The following is a 23,682-nucleotide window of genomic DNA, read 5'->3' as shown; positions in this document are numbered from 1 at the left end:
AGCTTTGGGAATATCAATGCTTCCAGCTCAGTGTCTTCAGCCATCATCCTGAGAAATAACCGGCCTCTGTGGGCATGCAGCCCGGCAACTGCTTCTGCAAGGTGCTGCAGCAACAGCTACTGAAGACCCAGAAAAGAAAGTTCTTACCACCAAAATCTTTGCCATTGTTAAATGGTTCAATACCAGAAATGGATATTTCTTTATAAGTGAGAATGCCATTAAAGAAGAGGCAATGATATCTGTTGTTCCTGTGCATTCTGAGGACGTTGGACACCATCACATCTAATTTGCTGCTGAAACCTTCTATATGTGTTTTCTCTCCCATCAGAATATGAATTTGTGGACAGCTAGGTAGCTCAGTGGATAGAAAGCCAGGCCTGGAGACAGGAAATCCTAGGTTCAAAACTGGCCTCAGACACTTCCTAGCTGTGGGACCCTGGGCAAATCATTTAACCCCCATTGCCTTGCCCTTACTTCACTTCACCTTTGAAGCCAATACTTAGCATTAATTTTAAAACAGAAGGTATTGTGGTGTTGTTGTTGTTGTTTTTAATGTGAATTCTAGGGGCAGCTGGGTGACTCAGTGGCTTGAGAATCAGGCCTAGAAATAAGAGGTCCTGGGTTCAAATTTGGCCTCAGACACTTCCTAGCTGGGTGACCCTGTGCAAGTCACTTAACCCCCATTGCCTATCTCTTACTGCTCTTCTGCTTTGGAACCAATACACAGTATTGATTCCAAGATGGAAGATAAGGGTTTTTTGTTTGTTTGTTTGTTTTTTTAATGTGAATTCCTTGAGAGCAAGGACTGTCTTACTTTTTGTAGTTGTATTGCCAGCTCTTGGCAGAGTATTCTACACACAGTAAGCACTTGATAAATGTCATCTGTTCATATGAGAATCAACTGAAGGAATGGGATGCTTAAAAAGAAGACCCAAGGAGGATGTGACAGCTGTGTTCAAGTTCTTGAGGTTGTTACATGAAGAAGGGCATCTAGGTGACTCAGTGGACAGAGTTCTGCACCTGGAATCAGGAAGACCTCAGTTCAAATCCTCAGATATTTATTAACGGTATGGCCCTGAGTGAGTCACTTAACCTCTCTCTGGCTTAATTTTCTCATCTGTTAAATGAGAAAAATAATAGAACCCACCTCCAGAGCTGCTGTGAAGAGTAAATGAGAGAATATAAGTATTTAGCATAGTACATACTATGTATTAGTTGTTATGAAGGATTATTCTTGTTTTATTTGACGCTTTAGAGCAGAACTATGTGCAATGAGTGGGAGGTACAATAAGACAAACTTGGGCTTGACATCAGGAAAAGCTTCCTAACCATGACAAGTGGATCTTCCAGTAAAGGTTGGGTGTCCACTTGGGTGTACGGTAGATTCATTTTCAGATATGTGTTGGACTAGATTATTGCTGAGGTCACTTTCAATTCTAAAATTCTATGATATTTATATTATGTGGAAACTAGTTTAGAGTGCAAACTGCCTCTCTAGCTCCCCTTGCTCTCACTACACAGTCAGCCCATCTATTTTTCTGCTCATCCATCTCTTGGATGAAAGCTTTTATGCCATCTCCCACTCACAAGTTGTCACTGGTGATGTGGTGCAGCCCTATTTATACCCGTCACATATCTCTCTGCTGCTCTTTGACTGACAAGAGATTTGAAAGGCTCCTAAAGGTTCTATATGAACTAAGATATTTAAAACAACAATTTTTTCATGATTTACAGCTGTGCTGCATTGCTAGAAAAATATTAGTGTCAAACAAAAAGATGGGATATTGTTTCAGTAAGAAAGTGGGCATCATTGAGCCTGCTGCACAATTGGCAAAGATGACAAAAGATGAGAATCATCAACATTAGAGGGATTGTGGAAAGATGGGCAAACTAATACACTGCTGCTAGAGCTGGGAATGACTCTGACTGTTCTGGAAAGCAATTTGGAATGACACTAAGAAAAAGTGACTAAAACGTCCAGACCTTTGACTGAGAGATGTCACAACTGGGATGTCAAAGATAGAAACAGCACTTAAAAAAACAACAACAAACCAACCCTTACCTTCTGTCTTAGTATAAATTCCAAAACAGAAGAGTGGCAAGGTTAATCAGGGTTAAGTGACTTGCCCATGGTAACACGGCTGGGAAATGTCTGAAACCACATTTGAACCTAGGTCCTCCCAACTCCAGACCTGGTGCTCTAACCACTGTACTACCTAATTGCTTCAGCAGTGTTTTTTATAGTTAACAAAGAACTGAAAACAAAATAGATGCCTGCTGATTGGAGAATAGCTTAAACAAATTGTGGGACATGATTATAAGAATAATTTTTACATAACACTTTAAAGTTTTCAAAGATCTTCATAATAACCCTACAAGGGATTGCTATTATTATCCCCACTTCACAGTTGAGAAAACTGAGTCAGAGAAGTTGTGACTTCTCTGGGTCACATGACTAATAAGTGCCTGAGAAAAGAGTCAAACTCAGGTCTTTCTGACTTTAAATCTAGCCCTGTATCCATTACTTAAGAAACAATGAACAGCTAGGTAGCACAGTGGATAGAGCACCAGGAGTTGGAAGGAGGACCTGGGCTGAAATTTGGCCTTGGACACTTTCTAGCTGTGTGACCCTCAACAAGTCATTTAACTCCAATTGCCTAGCCCTTACTGCTCTTCTGCCTTGGAACTGATACTATTGATTCTAAGGCAGAAGGTAAGGATTTAAAAAATCATAACCTAGTTATGATTGCAAGCATAGTTCAACATTTAGCATAATAAGTCATCTTCTTAATAAAAACAACAAAAGCATGTGCTTATATAAGTCAATGAAGAAAAAAGCTTTTGAAGAAATCCAGTATTCATTTGTGTTAAAAACAGAGGGCATGAATTTTTTAATACAAATAAAAGTATTTCTATAAACCCAAGAACTATCATTATTTGAAATGGTGAGAAAGGAAAAAGAAATTAAGGGAATAATCATAAGCAAACAAGCAGTAAAATTATCCTTATCGGGAAATAATATGCTGTTTTTAACCTTTACTTCCATCTTAGAATCAATACTGGGGGGGGGGGGGGGCAGCTGGGTAGCTCAGTGGATTGAGAGCCAGGCCTAGAGACAGGAGGTCCTAGGTTCAAATCCGGCCTCAGCCACTTCCTAGCTGTGTGACCCTGGGCAAGTCACTTGACCCCCATTGCCTACCCTTACCACTCTTCTGCCTTGGAGCCAATACACAGTATTGACTCCAAGACGGAAGGTAAGGGTTTAAAAAAAAAAAAAGAATCAATACTGGGTATGGATTCCAAGGCAGAACAGTAAGGGCTGGGGTCACACAGGCAGGAAGTATCTGAGGTCACATTTGAACCCAGGACCTCTCATCTCTAGGCCTGGCTCTCATTTCACTGCACCACTCAGCTGTCCCCCTATAGTTGCTGCTGTTGTTTTTTTAAGAAACCCTAAAGGCAATAAAAAATCTAATCACTTTTAGTTAATAAAGGGAGGGTAGACAAAGAGATAATGGACACAAAGACTTGTACAAAAATATTCATAGCTGCGTCTTTGTGGTGGCCCAAAACTGGAAAATGAGGGGATGCCCATCAATTGGGGAATGGCTGAACAAACTGTGGTATATGTTGGTGATGGAATACTATTGTGCTAAAAGGAATAATAAAGTGGAGAAGTTCCATGGAGACTGGAACAACCTCCAGGAAGTGATGCAGAGCAAGAGGAGCAGAACCAGGAGAACATTGTACACAGAGACTAATACACTGTGGTATAATCGAACATAATGGACGTCTCCATTAATGGCGGTGTAATGTCCCTGAACAACTTGCAGGGATCCAGGAGAAAAAAACACCATTCATAAGCAAAGGATAAACTATGGGAGTGGAAACACCGAGAAAAAGCAACTGCCTGAATACAGAGGTTGAGGGGACATGACAGAGGATAGACTCTAAATGAACACTCTAATGCAAATACTATCAACAAAGCAATGGGTTCAAATCAAGAAAACATCTAATGCCCAGTGGACTTACGCATCGGCTATGGGGGGTAAGGGGGAGGAAAAGAAAATGATCTATGTCTTTAACGAATAATGCTTGGAAATGATCAAATAAAATATATTAAAAAAAAAATAAAGGGAGGGTAGAGAAGGAGTTTCTTACCTTCATTCTAAAAGGTTGTCAATGGGAAAAAAAAGTCCCCTTATAGAGGGAAAAGAGTTTTCAAAAAGACAGACTTAGTCCAGCAGGTTTGGACAACAATAACAGACAATGGAGGGGTCACTAAAGGATATACCCATGGTCACATGTCAGAGAAATAACTTGAACCAAGGTCTTTCTGACTCAAGAGATAGAAAGAGGATTTGTTATTCAGTCACTTCAGTCATGTCTGACCCTTTGTGACCCCATTTGGGGTTTTTTGGGGCAAAGATACTGGAGAGGTTTGTCATTTCCTTCTTCAGTTTATTTTTTTTTAAACCCTTACCTTCCGTCTTGGAGTCAATACTGTGCATTGGCTCCAAGGCAGAAGAGTGGTAAGGGCTAGGCAATGGGGGTCAAGTGACTTGCCCAGGGTCACACAGCTAGGAAGTGTCTGAGGCCAGATTTGAACCTAGGACCTCCCGTCTCTAGGCCTGGCTCTCAATCCACTGAACTACCCAGCTGCCCCCCTTCTTCAGCTTATTTTACAGATGGGGAAACTGAGGAAAGCAGGATGAAGTGACTTGCCCAGGATCACACAACAAATAAATGTCTGAGGCCAGATCTGAACTGGGAAAGATGAGTCTTCCTAATTCCAAGCCCACTTGCTCTATCCACTGTACCACTTTGCTGCCCCTAGATGGATGAAAACAGCATTTATTAAATGCTCATTATGTGTCAGGCACTGTTAAGTGCTGAGAATACACGCAGAAAAGACAGTTCCTACCCTCAAGAAGCTTACATTCTAACTGGAGAAGGCAACATTGGGAAGGGAGGAGACCATGCTGCCTCTCTGTCTACATGGACGATTCAATTAGCCTCTGAGCCTCAGTTTCCTCATCTGTAAAATGGCAATAATATTTCTAGTACTTACATTATATGGTTGCTTTGAGGTTCAAATAGAAAATGCATTTTCAACACTACAAATCTCATCCCAGTCTCTCAGTCAGACAGTCCACACGCCTTCACGACGGACTTCCAAAGTGCCAGCCACAAAGTCAAACGCTGGAGGCACAAAGAAAGGTCCCTGCCTTACCGGAGCTCAGGTGAAAATAACCGCCCACTCGGGAAAGAGGCACTGCCGAGGCCAGCCCCCTCCGTGGGGAGGACCGGGAAAGAGCTCTGACAGGCCAGGTGGGAGGTGAAGGGGAACGCCTCAGGCCGGAAGGAAGGCCTGTGCGTGCCCAACCGGAACTATCCCCGGATGTGGCACCAGATGGCTTCATGCCCTAGGTCACGTGGGGACACTCGCTCACAATCTGAGCCTCCGCTGGGATGGAGCGAAGGGGTGAACCTCCTGGTTTGGGAGACCCTGGGCAAGTCATTTTACCCTGTCGTCTGGCCCTCCCCGTTCTGCTTTGGAATCAAGATGCCTTATTTTAAACATAAAATAAAACGAGCAGGTGGACTGCGCACTCCCCTAGGTGCCTTCCAGCTCTGAATTGGAGGATTTATGACTGAGTCAGCGAGCCTCTCTTAAGGCGGAGTGGCCTCTCATGCGCTATGGCAGGGGGATCAGATTTACCCTCTGTCACTCCCAAGGCGTTAGGAGGCCGTAGGGTTCTGAGGGAACCCAACAACCCCTCCCTCACTGGGGGGCCTCATCTCCTCTGTGTCCAACCCAATAGTAAATGTGCAATATTCATCGAATGATGGACCGACAATTTAGATTGGCTAACACTGCCAGCTTCTGTGAACGCCTCTAAAATACAGTCCTGACAATAGTAATGAAGGACCTTCCAGGGCCAACTAAGCCAACAGATGCCAAGATCCCTGCATTCAAGTAGCCTAACCTTTAGTATAAGGTACATAGATGGCAGCTGGTGGCCAGGCAGATAGAGAAGGCCTGGAATTAGGAGGACCTCAGTTCAAATTCAACTCAGGCATTTCCTAGCTGTGTGACCCAGGGCAAGCCACTTCACCTTGTGTGCCTCAGTTTCCTCATCTGTCACATGAGCTGGAAAAGGAAATAGCAAATTACTCTAGTATCTTTGCTGAGAAAAAACACCACCAAAAATTACTAAATGCCAACCCGTAGATAAATCAAGTATAAATCAAATAATATAAACACATGGAAAGAGAAATGGAGGGAAGAAGGATCACTTCTACGTGGTCGTTAAGTAAGGGGTTTCCCTAAGGAGAGGGCATCGGCATCTGGACCTGCAGAGAAAGGGCAGGAGAAAAGATGACTAGGGGTTCCATGGGACGAGGGAAAGAAGGGGAGCTCTCTAAGAATGGGGAGCCGAAGGTGGGGGCACCAGACCTCACCCCATAACCCAAATGCCTCTTACCCAGCCTTGGTGGAACACTTTCCCTCTCCCACCTGTGAATCCCTCACTCGGCTACCCTGTATTGTTGTTTTAGAATGTGACCCCCTTGAGGGCAAAGAGAACATCTTTTTTTTAAACCTTTACCTTCTGGCCTAGAATGGAAAGTATTAGTTCCAAGGCAAAAAAAGCGGTAAGGGCTGGGCAATGGGGATTAAGTAACTTGTCCACACTAACATGGCTGGGAAGTGTCTGAGGTCAAATTTGAAGCCGGAACCTCTCTACCTCAGGCCTGGTGCTCTATCCTCTGAGCCACCTGGCTGTCCCACAGGTCCTGCTTATTTTTTGCTTGTATTTATTTGAATTCTCAGCTCTTTCAACAGTACCTGGCACCTAGTAAGGGTTTAATAAGTGCTTATTGACTGTCTGCCTGCCTGCATTGCTGGAATAAAGAGTATAAGAAGAGGAGTGAAATGATGTAAGGCTCTAAAAGTAGGCTGGAGCTAGGTAGGAGTAGATTAGTTTTGACTGACAAGTTAAGGAGTTTGTATTTTATTCACTATGAAATGGTGAGCCATTGAGGATTCTTGAGCAGTGGAGTATCATGATCAGTCTTGATCATTATGTGAGTGGCAATGAGCCTAAACAAGGGTAGCTACAGTGGAAATGAAGAGGAGGGTTGTAAGAGGTATTGCAGAGGAAGAATGCACAGGACATGGAAAAATGATTGGGTAGAGGGGATGCAGAAGACCACAGTGCTGGGTGCTGCAGAAGCCAAGTGAAATAGAAAAGAGTAGCTCTTGCCCTCCAGGAATTTGAAAAATCTCCATTTCTGTCTCCGTCTTCATTTCTTCCACCTGCACAGAATATCAAACTTCCCTAAGGCAAACTTCCTCCCTCCCTCTCTTCCTTCCTTCCTTCCTTCCTTCCTTCCTTCCTTCCTTCCTTCCTTCCTTCCTTCCTTCCTTCCTTCCTTCCTTCCTTCCTTCCTTCCTTCCTTCCTTCCTTCCTTCCTTCCTCCCTCTCTTCCTTCCTTTCTTCCTTCCTTCCTTCCTTCTTTCCTTCCTTCTTTCCTTGCTTCCTTCCTTCCTTCTCTCCCTCCCTCCTTCCTTCCTCCTTCCCTCCCTCCTTTACTTCCTTCCTTCCTTCCTCCCTCCCTTCCTCCCTCCCTTCCTCTCTCCCTCCCTCCCCCCTTCCTTCCTTCCTTCCTTCCTTCCTTCCCTCCGTCTTTTCTTCCTCCCTCCCTTCCTCCCTCCCTTCCTTCCTCCCTCCATCTTTTCTTACTTCCTTCCCTCCCTCCTTTCTTCCTTCCTTCCCTTCGTCTTTTCTTCCTTCCTTCCTTTCTTCCTTCTTTCCTTCTTTCTCTCCCTCCCTCCTTCCTTCCTCCTTCCCTCCCTCCTTTCCTTCCTTCCTTCCTTCCTTCCTTCCTTCCTTCCTTCCTTCCTTCCTTCCTTCCTTCCTTCCTTCCTCCCTCCCTTTCTTCCTTCCTTCCTTCCTCCCTCCCTTCCTTCCTTCCTCCATCCCTCCATCCCTCCTTTCCTTCCTCCCTTCCTCCCTCCCTTTCTTCCTTCCTTCCTTCCTTTCTTCCTTCTTTCCTTCTTTCTCTCCCTCCCTCCTTCCTTCCTCCTTCCCTCCCTCCTCTCCTTCCTCCCTCCATCTTTTCTTCCTTCCCTCCATGTTTTCTTCCTTCCTTCCCTCTGTCTTTTCTTCCTTCCTTCCTTCCTCCCTTCTTTCCTTCCTCCCTCCCTCCTTTCCTTCTTCCTTCCCTCCCTTCCTTCCTTCCTCCCTCCCTTCCTTCCTTCCTCCATCCCTCCTGTCCTTCCTCCCTTCCTCCCTCCCTTTCTTCCTTCCTTCCTTTCTTCCTTCTTTCCTTCTTTCTCTCCCTCCCTCGTTCCTTCCTCCTTCCCTCCCTCCTTTCCTTCCTTCTTTCTCTCCCTCCCTCCTTCCTTCCTCCTTCCCTCCCTCCTTTCCTTCCTTCCTTCCTTCCTTCCTTCTTTCCTTCCTTCCTTCCTTCCTTTCTATCTCCCTCCCTCCTTCCTTCCTCCTTCCCTCCCTCCTTTCCTTCCTTCCTTCCTTCCTTCCTTCCTTCCTTCCTTCCTTCCTTCCTTCTTCCTTCCTCCCTCCCTCCCTCCCTCCCTCCCTCCCTTCCTTCCTTCCTTCCTCACTCCCTCCTTTCCCTCCCTCCTTCCTTTCCTTCCTTCCTCCCTCTCTCCTTTCCTTTTTCCTTCCTTCCCTCCCTCCTTTCTTCCTTCCTTCCTCCCTCCCTCCCTTCCTTCCTTCCTTCCTTCCTCCCTCCCTCCTCTCCTTCCTCCCTCCATCTTTTCTTCCTTCCTTCCCTCCATGTTTTCTTCCTTCCTTCCCTCTGTCTTTTCTTCCTTCCTTCCTTCCTACCTTCCTTCCTTCCTCCCTCCCTCCTTTCCTTCTTCCTTCCCTCCCTTCCTTCCTTCCTTCCTCCCTTCCTTCCTTCCTCCATCCCTCCATCCCTCCTTTCCTTCCTCCCTTCCTCCCTCCCTTTCTTCCTTCCTTCCTTTCTTCCTTCTTTCCTTCTTTCTCTCCCTCCCTCCTTCCTTCCTCCTTCCCTCCCTCCTTTCCTTCCTTCTTTCTCTCCCTCCCTCCTTCCTTCCTCCTTCCCTCCCTCCTTTCCTTCCTTCCTTCCTTCCCTCCCTCCTTTCCTTCCTTCCTTCCTTCCTTCCCTCACTCCTTTCCTTCCTTCCTTCCTTCCTTCCTTTCTTCCTTCTTTCCTTCCTTCCTTCCTTTCTATCTCCCTCCCTCCTTCCTTCCTCCTTCCCTCCCTCCTTTCCTTCCTTCCTTCCTTCCTTCCTTCCTTCCTTCTTTCCTTTCCTTCCTTCCTTCCTTCCTTCCTTCCTTCCTTCCTTCCTTCCCTTCCTTCCTTCCTTCCTTCCTTCCTTCCTTCCTTCCTTCCTTCCTTCTTCCTTCCTTCCTCCCTCTCTCCCTCCCTCCCTTCCTTCCTTCCTCACTCCCTCCTTTCCCTCCCTCCTTCCTTTCCTTCCTTCCTCCCTCTCTCCTTTCCTTTTTCCTTCCTTCCCTCCCTCCTTTCTTCCTTCCTTCCTCCCTCTCTTCCTTCCTTCCTTCCTTCCTTCCTTCCTCCCTCCCTCCCTCCCTTCCTTCCTTCCTTCCTTCCTTTCTTCCTTCCTTCCTTCCTCCCTCCCTCCTCTCCTTCCTCCCTCCATCTTTTCTTCCTTCCTTCCCTCCATGTTTTCTTCCTTCCTTCCCTCTGTCTTTTCTTCCTTCCTTCCTTCCTACCTTCCTTCCTTCCTCCTTCCCTCCTTTCCTTCTTCCTTCCCTCCCTTCCTTCCTTCCTCCCTCCCTTCCTTCCTTCCTCCATCCCTCCATCCCTCCTTTCCTTCCTCCCTTCCTCCCTCCCTTTCTTCCTTCCTTCCTTTCTTCCTTCTTTCCTTCTTTCTCTCCCTCCCTCCTTCCTTCCTCCTTCCCTCCCTCCTTTCCTTCCTTCCTTCCTTCCTTCCTCCTTCCCTCCCTCCTTTCCTTCCTTCCTTCCTTCCTTCCTTCCTTCCTTCCTTCCTTCCTTCCTTCCTTCCTTCCTTCCTTCCTTCCTTCCTTCCTTCCTTCCTTCCTTCCTTCCTTTCCTCCCTCCCTTCCTTCCTTCCTTCCTTTCCTCCCTCCTTTCCTTCCTTCCTTCCTTCCTTCCTTCCTTCCTTCCTTCCTTCCTTCCTTCCTTCCTTCCTTCCTTCCTTCCTTCCTTCCTTCCTTCCTTCCTTCCTTCCTTCCCATCTTAGAATCGATACTAAGTATTGGTTCCAAGGCAGAAGAGCCATAAGGGTAAGCAATTGGGGTTAAGCAACTGGCCTAGGGTCACACAGCTAGGAAATGTCTGAGGCCAGATTGGAACCCACAGGGATCCTTCCTACTCCAGGCCAAGTGCTCTGTCCACTGTGCTGCCTAATTTTCCCTGAGGCAAGCTTTCCACATAATCTGTCTCGCAGTATGTCATCCTCCACTGGGGACTTTGTTCTCATCAAGAAATCTGGGCCGGGCCATGTCCATTGCCTTGTGTTTTCCCAGGTCCCCCTGCCCAAGGCAGACAGCAGTCTCTCAATCCCCCATTCCCAGTTTAGTTCTCATGAGTGACATCTGAGCACGCCCTTCTAGCTGAGAGGAAGAGAAGAGGACCTTGGCCCCACAGGAGGTCGTTGGGCAGCCCTTGCCCCCCCGCAGGCGCTGCAGCCCTTTGACGTCAGCAGCAGCCGGCAGGATGCCTCATCCCTCAGTTTCCCCAGCCCCCACCGAGGGCTGCCGTAATTCATGGCAGGATGGCAACAGCAAGACCTTGAGCTTATCTGCAGTGCCCTTCTCATAACAGCCTCCTCCTCCACTCCCGGTGACACTGAACCCAGCTGGATGCTTTCTGTTGGCCACGTGCACACGTGCATGAGGCCCCCACTGCCTGGTGACCCTGCGGCACTTGTGAGCTTCACTAAAATCTTGGGGGGAGAACAGGTACCAGGCACAGCCCTCTGGGGCATGGGACTGACGAGGATGGGGACTCTCCTCTTCACTCCTCAGCTTTCTGCCCATTCATAGCCTGTCAGCAAAACATTGTGTCAGTCATCAAGAAAGTGGCAGAGAATAGGACCCAGTCCTTGCCCTTGTCAGACACATTTGGGACAGTGAGGTGGCTCAATGAATAGCACTCCAGACCAGGCATATGGAGGTCCAGGGTTCAATGTGACCTCAGACACTTTCTAGCTCTGTGACCCTGGGGCAAGTCACTTAACTTGTTTGCCTAGCTCTTGCTCTTCTGTCCAAGAGTTGTTACTGAGACAGAAAGTAAGAATTTGGAGAGAGAAAGGAGAGAGAGAGATGTAGAGAGAGAGACAGACAGACAGACAGAGACAGAGAGACAGAGAGACAGAGAGAGAGAGAGAGACAGAGAGGGGGAGAGAGAAAGGAGAGGGGGAGAGAGAGAGGAGAGGGAGAGAGAGGGAAAGAGGAGAGAGACAGAAGGAGAGGGAGAGAGAGAGAAGGAAAGAGACAGAGAGAGGAGGGAGAGAGGGAAAGAGGAGAGAGAGGGAGGGAGAAAGAGAAAGAGAGGGAGAGAGAGAGGGAGGGGAAGAGAGAGAGGGAGAGGGAGGGGGAGAGAGAGAGGGAAAGAGGGGAGAGAGAAGGAGAGGGAGAGAGAGAGAGAAGGAGAGAAAGAGACAGAGAGAGGAAGGAGAGAGGGAAAGAGGAGAGAGAGGGAGGGAGAGAGAGGGAGAGGGAGGGGAGAGAGAGAAAGAAAGAGGGGAGAGAGAAGGAGAGGGAGAGGGAGAGAGAGACACACACACAGAGATGGGGGAGAGAGGAGAGAGAAACAGAGAGAGAGAGAAGGAGAGGGAGAGAGAGACAGAAAGAGAGAGAGAGACAGAGAGAGAGAGAGAAAGAGACAGAGAGAAAGAAGGAGAGAGAGAGTGCACATTCTAGTTGGGCAGACAAAAGACACACAAAAATTAAGTAACAGTATAAAGTAACAAATGATCAGTGGTAAATGAATGGGAAAGACACTTAGCCACCCCAGGAAGACATGTTTGTGAATCAGAGAGGTCCTGTAAGGCTCCTAATGAATTCATAATGAATAAGTAAAAAGGTATTCATTAAACATTACTACAGTGACAGGAGCACTGGGGACTCAAATAGAAAAGTAGAAATATTACCTGCCCTCAAGGAGTTCATACTCTAATGATGGACACAAAAGTGATTATTAAAATGCTATCTATGTGTAACCTGGAAAAACAATGAAATAAAAAAATACCAATCGGAGGGTTCAGCTGCAAAGCAGAAGGGAAAGGCCTATGATCCTCTGCATCTTCTTTTACATTTGTTTTTTTCAGTGATAAAAAACCTATCTGTTTCTGATCTTGGACCATTTGACAATTCCAAGGACTTTGTTTTCTTCCGGAGTGGTGGTTGCTTGGGGAGGGAGAGGGCAGGAAGATGGGCTCTTCAGTGCCAGCAGTAGCTAGGTGGCATTTCCACAGGGGGTCGATTCCTCGGACCCAGATGGGGGAGGTGGAGGGGATGGGCTGGAGGACGTGGCCTTTCCCTGAGTACTTGATCAGGGTGGGCCCCTTTTCCACAGGAAACTCTGTTTAGTGACAGTGGGACACTTCTACTGAAGGATGGGCACTTTGGGGACCTGAAGAAGCAGTTGCTTCCTGGGCCAGGGCCAGGCTGGGAGCCAAATTGTTCATCTGGGAGTACTGCTGTTCCTGGGGTTTGGAGGGTCAGGACGCCAGGGCTGGCTTTGTCCAGAGGCCATCCCTGCAAAAAGGGCCTTACAGACTTAAAGGACCTCTGCTATTATTGGGCTGGCTGGGAACAGCTAGGTCCCGCTGCCCCCTTTGTATCATGTCTTGTTTCTTCAGTCGATTCTGATGCTTTGTGATTCCATTTGGGACTTTCTAGGCAAAGATTCTAGATCAGAGAAGCCAGAGGCAATCATGGTGGAATGACTTGCCCTGGGTCACACAGTGTCTACCTATCTGAGGCTAGATTTGAACTGAGGACAATGAGGGGTGCTGACTCCAGGCCCAACACTGTAGCCACTTTAGCTGCCCTCCTGTGTCTGGGTTCCGTCATCCCCTCTGTGCCCTGTCCCTTGCCTTTCAGGGGTTTAAGGGTCTTGTGTACCCCTTGGAGTTCAAATCTGGATCTCCCAAACTCTGCAAAGATTGAGGTCCCATCAGAGAGGAGTAGAAGGGAAACCGAGGTCTAATGTAGGACCTTGAGATCATAGGAGATAGATAGATAGATAGATAGATAGATAGATAGATAGATAGATAGATAGACAGACACAGACAGACAGACAGACAGATAGATAGACAGACAGGTAGATAGATAGATAGATAGATAGATAGATAGATAGATAGATAGATAGATAGATAGATAGATAGATAGATAGACAGACAGACAGATAGATAGATAGATAGATAGGTAGGTAGGTAGGTAGGTAGATAGGTAGATAGATAGAAAGAAATACATAAAATATACACATGCACATCATCTCTCTATCCCTAGCTAGCCATGCCTAGAGCTGGGTGGGACCGGCCCATCTAGTCCAAATCCCCTCTTTTTACAGTTGAGGAAACTGAGGCTTGGGAAAAATTAGTGTTTCGCCCAAAGTCTTCTTCCAATGAATAAGCAACATTTGACATCAAGAGCTCTGACTTCAGAGCTAATTTGCTTTCCCCTGGAACCCACTGCGGGGCCCGAAGCAGGAGCTCACTAAGTGTGTGCTAGCAGAGAATCTGGTATAGAAAGAACTGAGTGGTAGTGAAGAAGGTAAGCAGGGGTGGCCGGATGGCTCGGTGGATGGAGAGCCAGGCCTGGAGACAGGAGGTTCTGGATTCAAATGTGGCCTCAGATACTTCCTTGCTTGGAGACCCTGGGCAAGTCACCTAACCCATTTGCTTAGCAATGCTTGGTTTTCTGTCTTAGAGTTGTCACTAGGACAGGGAGTGAGGATTAAAAGGAGTTAAAAAGGCAAGCAAGCATAAGGTCCCGACTTCATAACTGACTAGCCTTGACCTTAGTGAGCGACCTCTCTTCTGTGGGCCTCAGTTTCCCCACCTATAAAATGAGGGGTCTGAAATCCAGGGTCTGTGGGTGCTCGATCCTCCAGCTCCGGGTTGGGACAGAGGAGCTCTCCTGGGGTGATAGCTCTCTCGTGGCCCCCCCCCCAAGCTGAAGCCACAGCTGTAGCCGCAGGGCTCCCCTCCCCCCTCCCTGCTGAGCTTGTCGGTGAGGCAATGCCTCTCTCCTTGACCCCTTCTTTCCCTCTGTGAGTGATGGGTCCTTTATCTCCTCCTGATGCTGCCGCAACCTTCAGCTGCGGACATTTAAGGAGAGCGCCGGCCGGCAGGAGCCTGAGAGCCGCTGCTGGACGGGGAGGCCAAACCTTGAGAGGCCCAGGAAGCAGCAGCCGAGCTGCCCCGGGAAAGATGCTTCTGGCTACCTTCAAACTGTGTGCTGGGAGCTCCTACAGGCACTTGCGGAACATGAAGGGTGAGGCCGGGCCCTTTGGGAGGAGGGACTCGGGGTTCTGAGGCAGCTGGGTGCGTGGGCAACCTGGGACTGGGACACCCACGGGCTTGGCAAATCTGCCTTTTCACCAGGCTTCCCTTCCCTTCTTTAGGGAAGGGGGAGGGAGTTTCCCACAGATGGGGGGAGCTTCTCGGGGTGCTCAGGGAGGATTTGAAGAGGCAGCCAAGCTGCCAGTCCTAAAGTGTAGGCAACGGGGGAAGAGGACGAGGGAGGAGAGAATGGAGTCGGAGGACCACATCTATAAAGTTAAAAACCATCACCAGGGCACCTAGGTGGCTCGGGGTGCCCCCAGGAGCCTCGCCTTCCCCACCTTGGAGCCCGTCTAAGGCCACAATTGATTCCATGCCTCCGGTGAGCAGCAGGAGTGTTCTCGTTGGCTGACCGGCTACCTTTGGTTCCACACACTCGCCCCGAGCCAGAAGCATCTGTCACGTGGGAGCCACGAGTGGGTCCGCAGGGTGCCCTCAGTTGTCCCCAAGCTAGACACCTGGTACAGTTGGGTAGTTCCACCCATGGGAGTTCTGGAATGAGCTAGGTTACCTCTAGCTCAAACCTTCCCGCCCCAGCCGAGATAGGTCATAAAAAAAGCCATGAAGCCGCGGAGAGGTAGGAGAAAGCTATTACCGGAGACCAAAGAACTGGGGGAAGCAGGATAAAAGGCTGGAGCCGAGCTCAAATATCACACCTGCATGATCATAGGCCAATCCTTTAACCCGTTTCCTATCTGCAAAACGGAAAAAACGACATGGGCTCATTAAGGAATTAAGGCTGCTCTGAAGCTCTAATGACATAACTCAGGCGAAGCATTTTGCCAGCTTCCAAGTGTTTTTTTTTTAATTTAAACTAGAGAGAGCTGGGCAGAAGAAAGGAGATTCCTCTCCCCTTTGCCTCCAGACAGTTTGTTTCCCCCTTTCTCCCTTGAGGCTCTTTAACCTCCCTCTGAAGTCCTAAACTGCAAGGACTGCCTGGTCCTCTTTTTTTTTTAATAACCTCTTTCTTCCGTCTTAGAATCAATTCTGTGCATTGGTTCCAAGGCAAAAGAGCAGTAAAGACTGGAAAATAAGGGCTAAGAGACCTGCAAGCCCAAGGTCACACAGCTAGGAAGTGCTTGAGAACAGACTTGAACTCAGGACCTCTTGTCTCAAGGCCGGCCTCTCAATCCACTGAGCCCCTGTCCCTGCTTCTTGAATATCTCAGAATTGGGGCCAGGGTCCCTGAGTGCAGGTTCTAGTTTCCAGAGGAGACTTCATGGATATGGTGGATGACCATCAAACAACTTCAGTCTATAAAAGCACCAAGGCCACTCTGGGAAGATGGGGAGACAAGGATGAAGATGGGAGGTACGGAGGTAGGACTCACAGCAAGCCTTGGACAGGCAGCCAAGAGGAAGACAACTGGCCACAGACAGTTTGTATAGTTTTTGAGTCACCAAAAATGTAGCTACTCTGGCTGGAAGAGACCCCGAGGTCCAAGGAGCCAGGCTCCTCGAGCTCTTTGTCCAAACCCTGCTCCCAAAGAGGTAGACGGAGGTTCTTGGCTTTCCATGCCCTCTTCTTAGACTTGATCCCAACCACTGGGCTTCCTGCCTCAGAATTCTGAGGATTGAAAGGGGAACCTCCAGAAAGAGTCTGGCCCAGCAGTATGGACCGATTCTCTGTTTCCTGAAGCTCCTGAGTCAGTGGGGTATAGTGGAGGTAGCCATGGAGACCAACAGAGAGTCTAAGCAAGTCAAACACTCTGTGCCTCAGTCTCCTTATTTGCCAAATGACAAAATATAACATCTACCTAAAAGAATTGTTTTGAGGGGTAAACGGGTAAAATGAAATAATATGAATGAAATGAATGAAAAAATAAAATGAAATAAAGCATTTTGTAAACCTTTTCCCGTGTAAATAAGATCTGCCCCTCCCTTAGCATTCATGTTTCTCCTCTTCTCTGAAGGTCTTCGGCAACAGGCCATCATGGCCATTGGCCAAGAACTGAGCAAGAGGGCCATAGGGGGCCCCACACCCGGAGCGTGGATCAACCAGGTTCGCCGCCGGAGTTCCTTGCTGAGTAAGTGCTGCGGGTGGAGGACTGTCCCCAGCTGTCGGAGGAAGGCCCTCCAGTCTTCATCTAGCACTGCAGCTGGTTTCCGCCTCTTCCTCTTCCTTGGGGCTCTCTGACCAGGGAAGCGGGTTCGCCAGGACTACTCAGCCCTGCCCTCACCCCAGCATCCTTTTCATCCTGCTGTTGCCCGTCCAGCCCCCTCTTGCACGATGGAACCTGGCTATTTAGAGGAAGTTGAACCTTTAAAACTAATGGGAATTGGAAGCCGGGACCTGCGGGAGGTCATTGGGGTTCCGTCTTCCTCAGGGGGACACTTTCCTTCTAATCCCCAGGCTCCCGGCTGGAAGACAGCCTCTATAACGACCAGGAAATGGCCTATCTACAACAGGGGGAGGAAGCCATGCAGAAAGCCCTGGGCATCCTCAGCAATCAGGATGGTTGGAAGAGTGAGACTGAGAAGGTGAGAGTGGGGCACTCTTGTTCTTTTTCCTGTCGGCTTTCTTCAAAGCCTCCTTGAACCTGCACCCACTCCCCCAATTAAGGACAGCCCCCTCCCCTGAGCTCCTGGAGTGACTAGCTGGATCCCCCATGAGATGAGGCAGGAGGAATCGCACAATGCTTGGACAGGTAGCCAGCAGGAAGATTTCATGGGAAAACTGGCCACAGGCATTTTATAAGGTTTTTGAGTCACTGAAAATATAGCTTCTCTGGCTGAAAAAGACCCTGAGGTTCAAGGAACTGGTCTCCCACTGAGCTCTTTAACCAAACTCTGCTCCCAAAGAGGCAGAGGGAAGTTCTTGACAAGGGTCAGGTGGGACAGCTGGGTGGCACAATGGCTAGAGTGCTGGGCCTGGAATCAAGAGGACCTCAGTTCAAATTTGACCTCAGACAACATTTACTAGTTGTATGACCCTGGGCAAGTCACTTCACTCTGTTTGCATCCGTTTCCTCATTTGTCAAATGAGCTGAAGAAGAAAAAGGCAAACCACTCCAGTATCTTCTAAGAAAACCCCAAATGGGTTCACAGAGAGTCAGGCACAACTGAAAGGACTAAACAGTAACAAAAAAGGATCAGGCTTTGTGATAAGTCCTAGGAATACCAATAATAGGCAAAAATACAGTCCCTGAACTCAAGAAACTTATATCTAGGTGATCCTTAAAGAAGAGAGACACCTTGGTATAGAAAGACCACTCTCTGGATTTCAATTCAGAGAAATTGAATTAGAATTTGAACTCTGAGATTTACTAGCTGTGTGATCTGAAATTGACAATTTACCTTCCCTGGGCCTCAGTTTTCCCATCTATAAAATGGGTGCTTAGAATGAGTGACTTTTAGGGAACTGACTAGAAAGCCCCATGGTAGACCTGAGACTTGGAACACAGGTTCATAGTGGGCCTCAAGATTTAGAGCTGAAAAGGACCTTAGAGATAATTTAGTCCAGAGCTTTTTAACCTGGGGTCCCTATCCCTTTTAAAAATCCCCTTAGTAAAGATCCTAGACAGATTTCAGGGAAGGGGAAAAAATGGGTATTTTCATTAAGCTCTAACTGAAATTTAGTACTTTCTTCAATTATAAATTTTTAAAAAGGACTCTGAGGCCAGATTTGAACACAGAAAGATTCTCCTAACTCAGGCTTGGTGCTCTATCCTCTGGGTCACCCAAATGTTCACAATCTCTTTTTACAGATGAGGAAACTGAGATTAAGAGAGGGGGCAAGCCATAGAGCTAGTTAGTGGCAGAGTTGAGATTTTTTTTTTTTATCTCTAGCACCTAACACAGTGTTTGGTCCATGACTAAATAAATGCTTGTTTTATGAATGAATTAATCCTTAGTTTACAGATAAGGAAACTGAGGTCTAAAGAGATAAAATCAGCCTTGCCTGAGGTCATGATGCAGAACTTTTACTAGAGTTCTCTCAAAGAACTGAAGCCTGAAGAGGAAAGGCCTCATTCACCCAATTTGCCTCTCACTTCTTGCACATTATCTTTGTTCTTTCCTCTGGAGGAGCCAAGCAGAACAAGTTTAATCCTTCTTCCTCAAGACAGCCCTCCACATACTTAAAATCAGATTCAGACCTGAAAGGGATCCTGCAAGTCATGACTGCAACTCCCTCACTTTACAGTTAGAGAAACTGAGGCCTCGAGAAATTAAAGGACTTGCCCTGGGTCTCCTAGCTAGCTGAACCCAGGCCTTCCTGACTTGAAGCCCTTCTCTTCATGGCCCACCCTCGGTCTTTGCTCCGACAGGCTAACCTTCAGCTGATCATGGACGTGATCTCCACACCCTGCCCCGTACTAGACACTTCTATTACTTCTCCTTATCGACGGTTATCATGATTCTCCCTAAAAAGTGCTGTCGAGAACTGCATACCAGACCCGTGGGTGGTCTGAGCATGCGATAAACTTACCGCCGTTTAAGACCTCGTGGTTGTCGTCCAGTTGCGTCCCACTCTTGGTGACCTCATCGGGGGTTTTCTTGGCAAGGAAACGGGTCTGGTTTGCCTTCTCCTTCTCCAGCTCATTTTTATAGACGACGAAACAGGGGCAAACAGGATTGAAATGACTTGCCGAGGATCGCACAGCTACCCAGGGTCTGAGGCCAGATTCGAACCCAAGATGAGTCTTCCTTATCTAGGGTGCCATTTTTCGTTCGCTTTCTTCCTCTGTCTCCCGGTTCTATATTGGAAAACTCTGAGAATGACCACGGTCCCAAACTGGAAGGAGCTGCTCCGTAAGAACAGGTCTTCTAGCGGCTGACAACGTATTGCTTCCAGAAAGGGGGTTCCTGCTTAGATAAGGATTTACGCCGGAGAACCTTTGGAGGCCTTTCCTGGCTTTTGATGTTCTCTGATTCTCTTGTTCCTCTCTAGTCTCTTTCTCTGTGTTGCTTGAACCAATGGGTGGAAGGTGTTTCTTCCCAAATGTTATTCTAATCCTCCCCAACAGGCAAATGGAGACAAAGTGCTGAGTAAGGTCGTTCCAGATGTGGGCAAGGTGTTTCGGCTGGAGGTGGAGCTGGACCAGCCGATGGAGAGGCTTTATGAGGAATTAGTGGAACGAATGGAAGACATGGGTGATTGGAACCCCCGGGTCAAGGAGATTAAGGTGAGGGGGTCTTCCTAGCTGTCCCTGAAAGACCCACCATGATGCTCCTTCTTCCCCAATCCCTCCCTAGTCTCTCCTGCCTAAGAATCTTCTCCATCCACTCAGAGATCCCCTTTTGAGCCTTTGGAGGTACTCTTGTAATATTTTGCATTAGCATTACGTGGCCTTCACTAACCCCCCCCCCCCCGACACCTCATTTTAGCTAGGCAGTAGGAGCTGGACTTTGGGTAGGGGCCAGGGGAAGAACTCTAATTGAGCATGGAAAGGCTCGCCATCAAACGGAATATTTCAGAATATTTCAAAACGTTCCTATTAGTTTTTCTAGCTCTCTAAAATACTTTTTGGTGGTTCGATTGGTATGGCAGTGAATAAGTAAATTCATGGTGGTAGGATTGCCCTTTTTAAAACTTTTTGTTTATTATTCATTTTTGTAAATGAATGATTTTATAAAACCCAAACCCCCGAACAGATCCCCAGATAAACAAGTGACAAATCGTAGGTTTTCATCCCGACTCCAACCGTTCTTTCTCCGGAGGGGGGTCGCGTTCTCTGTCCCGTGTCCCTCAGAATTGTCCTGCATCCTTGTATTGCTGTTAGTAGCAAAGCTCATCACGTTTGATCTTTCCACAGTATTGCTGTTCCTGTGTGTGTGTCATGTTTTAGGCTTGTTTTTATCATATTATCTCGGCCTCCCCATGAGCAATTAATATTTCCCCAGTTGTTTAGGTCTAACTTTATTTGTGTGAAAAGTATTTGTAATTGTGTTCATTTAATCACGATAACTCTGAAAGACCATCTAATGAGGCACAGACGTTTTGTAATCTATACATTATAATTCACAATATAAATATAGTATAAATGAAAAAGCAGAGGGGAGAGTGCCGGATGCCTGAAGTAGCTCAGTGGTTTTATCCGTGCCGCCTTCCCCTGCTAGGCGGCCGGCTCCACAGGGCAGGGGCTGCGTCTCCTCTGGACTCTCCAGCCCTCTCGGAACAGAACGCTCCACACGATTGGCGGCCAGGCCGTGAGGAGGGGAACCCCTTTCACTCCTTGGCAATGATTCCTTTTCTTCTGTGCCCGAGAAGGTCCTGCAGAAGATTGGGAAGGACACAGTCATCACTCATGAGATCGCTGCCGAGTCACCGGGCAACATCGTGGGACCCCGAGACTTCGTGAGTGTGCGCTGTGCCAAGCGCCGGGGCTCCACCTGTGTGCTGGCTGGCATGGCTACTCACTTTGGGGACATGCCCGAGCAGAAGGGTGTCATCAGGTAAGTGCCGTCAGGCTTAAAGGCCTGCCTTTCTCCTTACCCTCTCAGATCTCTTCCTGTTAATAGTCCTGGACCCAGCTCAGCCTGGACTCGTGCCATAGCCGTGGAGAGCTCCCTAAGAAGTTCTCATGCCTGCCGTGTTGGTCCTCTTCTCTCTTAATAACTTGGGTTTTTTTAAGCCTTATTTTCTATCTCAGTAACAACTCTCAGACAAAAGGGCAAGGCCCAGGCAAAGAGGGTTAAGTGACTGGCCAAGGGTCACACAGCTAGGAAAGGTCTGAGGCCAGATTTGAACCCAGTCAACAACTCTTTTGCTAAAAAAACAAAAAATTAAAAAAAAAAAGATTCTTTTTACTATTTCTGAAAGAAGGGAACTGAGGCAGAAAGAGACCAGGATGAGGCCTGCAGGTTAATAGTATTTTAAAAGATAATTTAGTCCAACTTCCTTGTTTTAAACAAGAGAAAAAAGACCGAGGCAGGTTAAGTGACTTGCCCAAGTTGGCACAAATATTTAGTAACTCCTGGAGTTGGAATTCAAACCTGGGACCTCTGTTTCCAAATCCAGTGCTCATGTTGCTAAAGCTCAAACTGGTGTTGACTCTCTTTAGAAGTGTAGGACCCTGGGGGGCGGCTGGGTAGCTCAGTGGATTGAGAGTCAGGCCTAGAGACAGGAGGTCCTGGGTTCAAATGTGGCCTCAGACACTTCTTAGCTGTGTGACCCTGGGCAAGTCACTTAACCCCTATTGCCTAGCCCTTACCACTCTTATGCCTTGGAGCCAACACACAATATTGATTCCAAGATGGAAGGTAAGGGTTTATTTAAAAAAAAAAAAGTGTTGTATCCTCATTTCCTATTTTATAGCCAAGTGAGGACCACCCTGAGGGGAAAAAAAGAGCTAGGAAGTTGTGGAATTGTGGGTGCTGTTATAACCTGAATAAACTGTCAAAACAACTTCTGGGAAACCACAGCAGGTTAAGTCAGGAAGACCTTGGTTTAAATCTGGCCTCAGATATTTATTGGCTGTGTGACCCTGGGCAAGGTGCTTACCTCAGATTCCTGATCTGTAAGATAAGCTGGAGAAGGAAACCGTGAACCCTTCTAGTATCCTTGCCAAGAAAACCCCCAATGGGCCCCCCAAGCGTGGGCCAGAACTGCACAACAACCAAATGGGAATAATAACAGCAGCCTCTTCCCAGAGTGGCTGTGGGTCAAATGAGACCACACTTTGCCAAGGGCTTAGCACGGCGCCTCGGTTCTAAGGAAATACTAGTGATGATTAGTAGGACTCCAGGGCTCTGGTTTGGCGATGATGCTGGGGACTGCCGAAGTCTGTCACTGGGAGTTCTCATGTCATGACTTTGATTGGCCAGAGCGGAGCACGGTCCCACTTGCATGGTCCTCCGTCCTGTGACTGGAAACCCCTCCAAGACCAAGCTGACCTGGCTGCTCAGCATCGACCTCAAGGTGAGCAGGGTGAGGGTGGTGAGCCGGGAAACCTCCCCGAGGGCCCTTGGGCTGGGACTCTCAAACCCTCCCCTCCTGCTCAGCGCTTCCACTCGGGCACTGGGTTTGGAATCAGAAAACTTAGGTTAGGGGAGCCAAGGGCCCAGGGGCACGTGATTACCCTCTTGGAGCCTCAGTTAGAGTCGTGCATAAAACAGGGGTCTGTAATGCCCTGGAAACTTCAGATGGCTCATTTCTAATGCTTGTGTTTCTGCATTTGTCCCATATTCTCCCCGGGAGAGCAGATAATCTTGGAAGGCGGCCACACTATGCTGTTAGCTCTTTCCCCTGTCACTTACTATCATGCACACCTACGCTTTGTTAATGACTTGGAATTATAGACTGTCTGTGAGATGGTCTTTTAGGGTGATGGGATTTAGAGCTGAAGGTCTCATCAGCCCAACTGCCTCGTTTTGCAAAAGAGGAAACTTAAAGCTTAACTTTTCCAAGTCCCCAAAGCTAGGGAGTAGCGAGTCCAACCTCTCTCTCCCCCTAAATTCTCAAGAGCCTTTCTGAAAGGTTAAAATTCTGAGGTTTTTCAAGGTAGTGGGTAGGAAGGGGGGGATGTGCACAAGGCTTCAAGTCAGATGACCCGAGTTCAAATGTGGCCTGATCCTATGTGTGACCCATGGCAAATCACTTAACCTCTGCTTGCCTCAGTTTACCCCCACTGTAAAATAGAAAGAATAATAGCACCTACCCCCCCCCCCGGATTATTGTGGGGATCAAATAAGATATTTGTAATATACCTGGCACATAGAAGGTATTTCATAAAGGCTTCTCCCCTTCCTCCCTTCCCCCTCTTAGTCAGCTATAGTTTTTTTTTAAATAATATTTTATTTGATCATTTCCAAGCATTATTCATTAAAGACAAAGATTATTTTCTTTTCCTCCCCCCACCCCCCATAGCCGACGTGTGATTCCACTGGATGTCACATGTGTTCTTGATTCGAACCCATTGCCATGTTGTTAGTATTTGCATTAGAGTGTTCGTTTAGAGTCTCTCCTCTGTCATGTCCCCTCAGCCACTGTAGTCAGGCAGTTGCCTTTCCTCGGTGTCAGCTATAGTTTTAAAATGGTTCCTCTTGGTTTTAGCTAGAATTCTTATAAATGGTTCCACTTCAGATGCATGGTTAATGGGCAGAGTAACCACAAGGTCTGTAGGAGCATGATAATAATATAATAATAATGTCATAAGGTCCATAGGCAGCGGCATTACAAACCACCCCAAT

At 47.6% G+C, this 23,682-nt stretch overlaps 1 protein-coding gene across 1 annotated transcript in view; it reads left to right on the top strand.

Annotated features, from left to right (window-relative positions):
* STAR (steroidogenic acute regulatory protein) overlaps positions 1-23,682 on the top strand; it is a 61,403-nt gene that overhangs the window by 35,641 nt on the left and 2,080 nt on the right. The window contains exons 2-7 of the mRNA XM_001381826.5: positions 14,308-14,483; positions 16,464-16,577; positions 16,904-17,031; positions 19,518-19,676; positions 20,762-20,946; positions 22,318-22,411. Coding sequence (XP_001381863.1) covers positions 14,420-14,483; positions 16,464-16,577; positions 16,904-17,031; positions 19,518-19,676; positions 20,762-20,946; positions 22,318-22,411 — 744 coding nt within the window. The 5' untranslated portion in view covers positions 14,308-14,419. The remainder of the gene's footprint in view (positions 1-14,307; positions 14,484-16,463; positions 16,578-16,903; positions 17,032-19,517; positions 19,677-20,761; positions 20,947-22,317; positions 22,412-23,682) is intronic.

The sequence above is a fragment of the Monodelphis domestica genome, chromosome 1 (genome assembly GCF_027887165.1).
Source record: "Monodelphis domestica isolate mMonDom1 chromosome 1, mMonDom1.pri, whole genome shotgun sequence".
In the NCBI taxonomy this organism is placed as follows: Eukaryota; Metazoa; Chordata; class Mammalia; order Didelphimorphia; family Didelphidae; genus Monodelphis; species Monodelphis domestica.
This window is presented reverse-complemented; position numbering and strand designations above follow the sequence as displayed.